This window comes from Triticum aestivum, chromosome 7B (genome assembly GCF_018294505.1).
Source record: "Triticum aestivum cultivar Chinese Spring chromosome 7B, IWGSC CS RefSeq v2.1, whole genome shotgun sequence".
NCBI classification, from domain to species: domain Eukaryota; kingdom Viridiplantae; phylum Streptophyta; class Magnoliopsida; order Poales; family Poaceae; genus Triticum; species Triticum aestivum.
This window is the reverse complement of record NC_057813.1, coordinates 386551581-386558567: the sequence shown is the minus strand read 5'-3', so window position 1 is coordinate 386558567 and position 6987 is coordinate 386551581. Positions and strand designations below refer to the sequence as shown.

The window sequence follows — 6987 nt, the reverse complement described above, 5'->3', positions numbered from 1 at the left end:
TACCATCATTCCCGGGTGTTACCAGGAAGGAGCTGGCGGCCGTGGCGGTGTGGTACATCTGGTGGGAGCGCAGGGGCTTTACCCATGGCGAGACCCTGCGAGAACCGGCTCGGTCGGCCCAGGCTATTGTCACTTTGACAAAGAACTTCATGATATCAAGGAAGCACGGGGCGACGCGGATCAAAAGGCATGGATGGACTAGACCAGCGGAAGGGTTCGTCTGTCTCAATGTCGATGCCTCTTTCGATTCTGGCAGTGGAACTGGAGGTACAGGGGCTATCATTAGAGATTCCATGGGAGGCTTTATCACGGCGTCGGCATGCAATATCCCTTTCGTGGAGGATGCAGAAACAGCAGAACCTAGAGGACTCAAGGATGGCTTGATCTTGGCGAATAACGCTGGATGCAATAAGGTGGAGATCCAAGCTGACTGCATGGACGTAATCCAAACCATGCAACAGGGAGGAAATTCTTTGGGACCAACGGCGGCCATCTATGAAGAATGTGCTTTTTTATATCGCAATTTTATTTCAGTTAAATTCAGTCATTGTCTTAGGGAGACCAATATGGCGGCTGATTTGTTGGCTACTAAGTCGGAACCCTCGAGAACTATTGTGTGGCAGACCGAGGCTCCGGATTTTTTTCTCGATGTACTCTCAAACGGTGTAGCCCTATTTTCACATGAAATATAAACCGCCATGATGGCTTTTCCCTAAAAAAAACGTTGCATGGATATTGTGGTTTCGAAACGAGGGTATGCTGTAACCCGACGTGGCAAACACCGCTCGACCGGACTAAACCGGGCAGCCAGTCACGCGCCTCGTCGAGTCCCACTCGGCCGGCCGGAACCAAACCAAACAAGAAGGAAAACATGTCCACATCACGGGCGGCCAGCCAGCCAGCCACGACGCCCCTCCATTTCTCCCCACTGCCCGACCTCCCCGCACGCACGCGCGAGCATCTCCAACTCCTCCCCAGCCCCCGCCTCCGATTCCACGCCTCCTCTGCGCGCGCCAGATCCGGCCGGCGCACCGCCTCCCCTGGCCGCCGCTGGCCGGCGGCAGGCGTCACGCGGCGGGCCTGCCCTCGCCGCGCGCTCGACCACAGAGAGATCGCTATCGCCGTCCACTGCGGGGCCCGAGAGCGCGAAGGTCGGGTTGGCTACGGGCCGCTGAGCGAGGGCAATGGCGCGGCGGTGGCGGCCGTCGCACCTTGTGTTCGTCGCGGGGGTGGCCTATCTCATCCTCATCTCCCTCAAGTTCCGCCGCGTCCTCGACCTTGCCACCGCCGACCTCGCCGCCGTTGACTCCGCCTTCTCCTCCCCATCCTCCACCGACCACCTTCCCCCTCTCCTCCCAGGCAGCTCGTCCTCCTCCAATGCCACCCTGTTCCAGGTTCAGCCCTTCTGGCACCGCTACGACCGCGTCTCCCTCCCCGACATCACCGCTCGCAACCGCTCCGCGCTCGACCGCATGGCCGACGACGCCTGGTCGCTCGGGCTCACCGCCTGGGAGGACGCCGCAGCCTTCGCCGGGGACCCCTGGGAGCTCGCCGCCGTCGATGCCGCCTCCACCGACAAGTGCCCCGCCGCCGTCTCCGTGCGCGCGCGGGGGAGGGTCGTCTTCCTGCCCTGCGGCCTCGCCGCTGGCTCCGCTGTCACCGTCATCGGCACGCCTAGGCCAGCGCACAAGGAATACGTGCCGCAGCTCGCCAGGATGCGCCAGGGGGACGGGACCGTGCACGTTTCGCAGTTCATGGTCGAGCTGCAGGGCCTGCGCGCTGTCGACGGCGAGGACCCGCCCAGGATACTGCACCTTAACCCCAGGCTGAGGGGGGACTGGAGCCAGCGCCCCATCATCGAGCACAATACCTGCTACCGGATGCAGTGGGGCTCCGCACAGCGCTGTGACGGCTTGCAGCCCGAGGACAACGACGACAAGGGTACCATCCTTTTCCTTCTTCAGCAATCCTAGCTTGGACCTTAAGATGTTCTTTCCTGAGTGAGCAGCTCTTATTATTTGTTACTAGTAATGTGGTTAAGATTAATTATATTGCATCGTCAAATTAGTGCAGAGGTAAATCGATTGCATTGCCAGCCTGATGCCATATTGCCATGTTTCTATTTACAACTTACTAGTTAACCATTACGTCTGCTATAATGTACCACTACCAACTGACAATTACAAGTTTACAACTCCTTATAAAATCTAACCCATGGAATTTCCTATTTACAACATAAAAGCTGATTAAACATTTAAACTATCAAGTGCCGGACACATGATACATACATTTGCTCCTGGGGACTTCATAATATTAATGCCACGGCCCTTTTGCTACGGTAGGATCCATGGTGCTGTTAGAGCTTTAACGTTGTCCAGTGTGTGACTCTTCTGGATAATATCCATTTCAACTAGTACAATTAATATGTACACTTCCATATATAATTATCATTTTGTGTGATTGTTCATCAACACCTTGATGTCTACCATATGTAACTGCATGCCAGAATTAAGAAAAATAGATGAATAGCTCTATGGACAATTTCTTGAATCACATAGCAATTGTCTTTATTCGTGATTTTCATCTTCTGGCAAGTGTTCTTTTTCCACATCAGTCAGAATTCTACCTGATGTAATATTTGTTTAATGCTAATTTGTGAGATTATTGTTGAAGCATATATTGACATTGCTATTTTATTTTATATGCATCGGAGGTGCTACTCCTATCATATCTTATTGACTAACATGTTGAATTAATATGCAAGTTTATTCAAATTGCCTTTTTTAGTATTCATTTTAACGTCTACTTATTGCAAAATGTAAACCACAAGGTGTTAGCTCTTCTATGGTAACATTATGTCCTTTTATCCCCAGGCTAGCATATTTGGCTAAAACCTATCATTTCATATTTTTGGACAGTCGATGGGTTCACCAAATGTGAGAAATGGATACGTGATGATATTGTTGACACAAAAGAGTCCAAGACAACTTCATGGCTAAAGAGGTTCATAGGGCGTGCAAAGAAACCGGCAATGACATGGCCATTCCCTTTTGTGGAAGACAGGCTATTTGTTCTTACTATACAAGCTGGCGTTGAAGGTTTCCACATATATGTTGGTGGTCGACATGTGACATCTTTCCCTTATCGACCAGTATGTTCTAGACATATCCAGCCCGCTTTTTTCAATGATATAAATACTAATGGGTTGATGTGATCAATTCCAGGGGTTCACTCTTGAAGATGCAACAGGATTATATGTTAAGGGTGATGTGGATGTCCATTCAGTTTATGCTACTGCTCTTCCTATGTCTCATCCCAGTTTTTCCCTTCAACAAGTCCTTGAAATGTCAGACAAATGGAGGTCCCAACCACTGCCAAGAGATCCAGTTTACCTTTTTATCGGAATACTTTCGGCATCAAATCATTTTGCTGAACGCATGGCTGTGAGAAAAACTTGGATGCAAACTTCAGAAATTAAGTCTTCTAAAGTAGTCGCACGATTCTTTGTAGCACTGGTAAGCAAGTTATGCATCCAAAATAAAAATGACATTTTCGTCAAATGTGTCTTTGTCCTTAAATGAATCTTTATATCATTTACTGGTGTTGTAGATATATATGCATGATCATTGTGTAGTTTGGGGAAATGTAGTATAAGATGTAAGTGGTAATATGTGGGTCACATGCAAGAACAGAAACTTGGTCTCTGGAATTTCTTGCATGCAGAGGATTCTGTTGGCTATCTACTGTTCACCTTCATGCCTTTTGAGCGCTAGTATCTTGAATTATTTGATATAGCTTCACCAACCTTATATTTTTTGCATACTTTCTTACATACTCCCTCCATTCCTAAATATAAGTCTTTTTAGAGATTTCAATATAAACTACATACGGATGTATATAGACATATTTTAGAGTGTAGATTCACTTATTTTGCTCCGTATGTAGTCCATATTGAGACCTCTAAAAAGACTTGTATTTAGGAACGGAGGGAGTATATCATAGTGAAAATCACTATTAGCACTGAATGTCTACTTATTAACTCGTTAACCAGATGCACCCAATGATGGGAAATATCAGTTGCATGTTTATCATCTCATAAAGGAAGGAAAAACAAATGTTTTTTAGGAAATGAATGCATGGCGTAATATTGTTCGTTACGAATTGTGGTTGCAGAATTCGAGGAAAGAGGTCAATGTGATGCTGAAGAAAGAAGCTGAATACTTCGGAGATATTGTCATTTTACCATTTATAGATCGTTATGAACTGGTAGTTCTTAAGACAATCGCTATTTGCGAGTATGGGGTGAGACACTCTTGCCGTCACTATCTTTTATAAACTTCTGCTAATTTTTTGCCTATTGCTAATTTGGTATGGTTCGTCAATGTCAACTAGAAGTTGTAAGCGTGTACTTATGATCTTTGTCCATCATTGGGCATTTATGTCCTAGCAATGCCCTTACTGCGTATCTCAACAGAGACGATAGAGCTGTTTGAACTTAAGCCCTACCAAGAGAGTCGTTGCTAGAATAATTCTTTACAACTGCATGGAATGCACTTTGGGGTGAGTGGCTTAATTATCTTTTATGTAACTCTTCGAGAGTCGCTTCTGGGAGAAGTTACTCCCGCAAACATGGATTGAAGTCTAAGGGGATCATGAAATTTATAGTAGTAGTCACTTTGCAGTGTGGACTAAATAACGAACCTAACATCTGTTTATCATGCCACCTTGCAGGTCCAGAACTTGACAGCGGCCCATGTCATGAAATGCGACGACGATACATTTGTGAGGGTAGATGTGGTTCTCAGACATATCAAGATGAACTCCCTTGGCAAACCATTATACATGGGGAACCTTAACCTCTTGCATAGACCACTGAGAACTGGGAAATGGGCAGTTACGGAGGAGGTATTATCCTTAAAACAAAGCAATATTCCCAAAGTTAAGCAGCTGATTATTCAAATGTCCATATTTTGGAGGCCCTGCAATCCCATGAGTTGGTGTTTGTTACACCGTGTATCTGAATCTTCTTTCTTCTAACCAAGAAAGCTAATGTCACAAGTTTGCGAGCTGTGTTTTACGGCCTTAAAGGCTGAACGGCCAACTTTAGGGTTGTAATTCAAACATAGGAAATGACTGTTCTTGCTAAAAACCCATCATGAATTTGTATTTTTGTCCATAGAAATCACAGCCCTTTTTTGTGTTGCCAACATATGCATGCTACCATCTTCATTGCTTGCCTTAATCCCTACTCATAATGAATGCAGGAGTGGCCTGAAGATATCTATCCGCCTTATGCTAATGGACCCGGTTATGTAATTTCTGGTGGCATAGCAAAATTCGTCGTGTCTCAGCATGCCAATCAGAGTTTAAGGGTGAGCCTCCATTGATGCAACACACTGTATTTTGATAGCTTGAATCATGTTATGTCAATCACTCTACTTTTCTGGCTATTTGGCTTGCAGCTATTCAAGATGGAGGATGTAAGTATGGGGCTATGGGTTGAAAAATTCAATTATACCATGCCTGTCAGGTATTCTCATAGCTGGAAGTTCTGCCAGTATGGTTGCCTCGAGAACTACTACACTGCGCATTATCAGTCGCCAAGGCAAATGCTATGCTTGTGGGACAAGTTGGTTCGTGGTCGCCCATCCTGCTGCAATTACAGATAGTGAGATGCATTCCTTCTATCCCAGCGGGTGAGTTTGGCTGGCTGGTGTTCTCCTTTTTGACATGAATCACCTAGCTTAGAGGCTGCTGCTCCATTGGCTCGATTGAGCTTACATTGCTGTGAGGTTGAAGCTTGAAGATTAGGTAGAAAGCTACAACCATCTGGTTTCATACATTAGCCTGATTTGCGTTTCTCATCTCTCCTTAGCATCCACATGTGCCCTTGTAATTGATGCCAGTTTTCTTCCAGGGAGATTAATCCCAATTTTGATGTAGAACATGTGATCAAAATGTTCAGATGTATGCCTCTTCTTATGGTAGAGAAAATGATCACAACTTGTCTCTCTCGTCTCCCCGTGATGTTAAAGTCATCGTGGTTTCTTTCCATTCATGGTGTATATTTGCGCCAATCTTGTCACCTTACAAGTTGTGGCTCCAAATTTGTTGAAGGCTACTCCCTCCAGACCAGAATATAAGGTGTATCGAGTATCACGCAACTCAAACTTGTGTATATTTGACCAAGATTATAGAATAAAATATCAACATCTACAATACAAAATAAATAAAAAATGAAAATACTTTTTGTGATTGATCTAATGATAAAATTTGATATTTTTTCTAAAAACTTGGTAGTACACTACCATTTTTGACTTTTGAAAAAACTAATGCACCTTATATTTTGAAGTGGAGGGAGCAATATGTTTGGTAGTTGCTCTTCATAGCTCAATTTACTTTTCTGCCACACGCTTCGGTAAAGCCATAGTTTCCAATTTCGCAGCTTGTGTGCGGAAGTCTAAATGTGGGTGCAACGCTCGATGGTCTTGTCTGGCGCTAAATGCGACTGCGACCAGAGCTAAATACAGAAAACCACCGCATTAAGGGGCCAGGCTTGTAGGAAACACGCCTTTTCAAATTTTTGCCCCCCCCCCCCCCCCCCCCCCAAAAAAACATGGCTACTCCCTCCGTCTAGGTGTGTAAATCATCTTACGAAAACCAAATATTCCCAAAACACTTAGGCGAGGTGCATTAAATTCTACCTCGTTTCTTATTTCTTGACATATCGACCAATAAGAGATGTGGGGTGTGTATGGTTTTAATGACTTGAGACTACCAAACACGACATGCAGTGGTTATTTCATTGCATGCAATGCTATTAATTAGCAAATGAACATTAAGTACTCTTGTTTTCCTTTCCTCCTTGGTCACGGTGCACAACCTAAGATGACTTACTCACCTAGACTGAGGGAGTACTGTAAACTTTTCCATAAATCACTGATCTGCAGGGTTGGGTGTTTTGAGCACATTTCTGATAGGTAGCAT

General features: G+C 45.2%; 1 protein-coding gene across 1 annotated transcript; it reads left to right on the top strand.

The window, feature by feature from the left end:
* Positions 1–894: 894 nt before the first annotated feature.
* LOC123157349 (hydroxyproline O-galactosyltransferase GALT2) lies at positions 895–6014 on the top strand. The gene is made up of 7 exons (XM_044575611.1): positions 895–1941; positions 2919–3151; positions 3225–3515; positions 4174–4302; positions 4732–4905; positions 5265–5372; positions 5463–6014. The coding sequence occupies exons 1-7, from the start codon at positions 1185–1187 to the stop codon at positions 5667–5669; spliced, it is 1899 nt and encodes a 632-aa protein (XP_044431546.1). The 5' UTR covers positions 895–1184; the 3' UTR covers positions 5670–6014.
* The last annotated feature ends 973 nt before the right edge of the window (positions 6015–6987 follow it).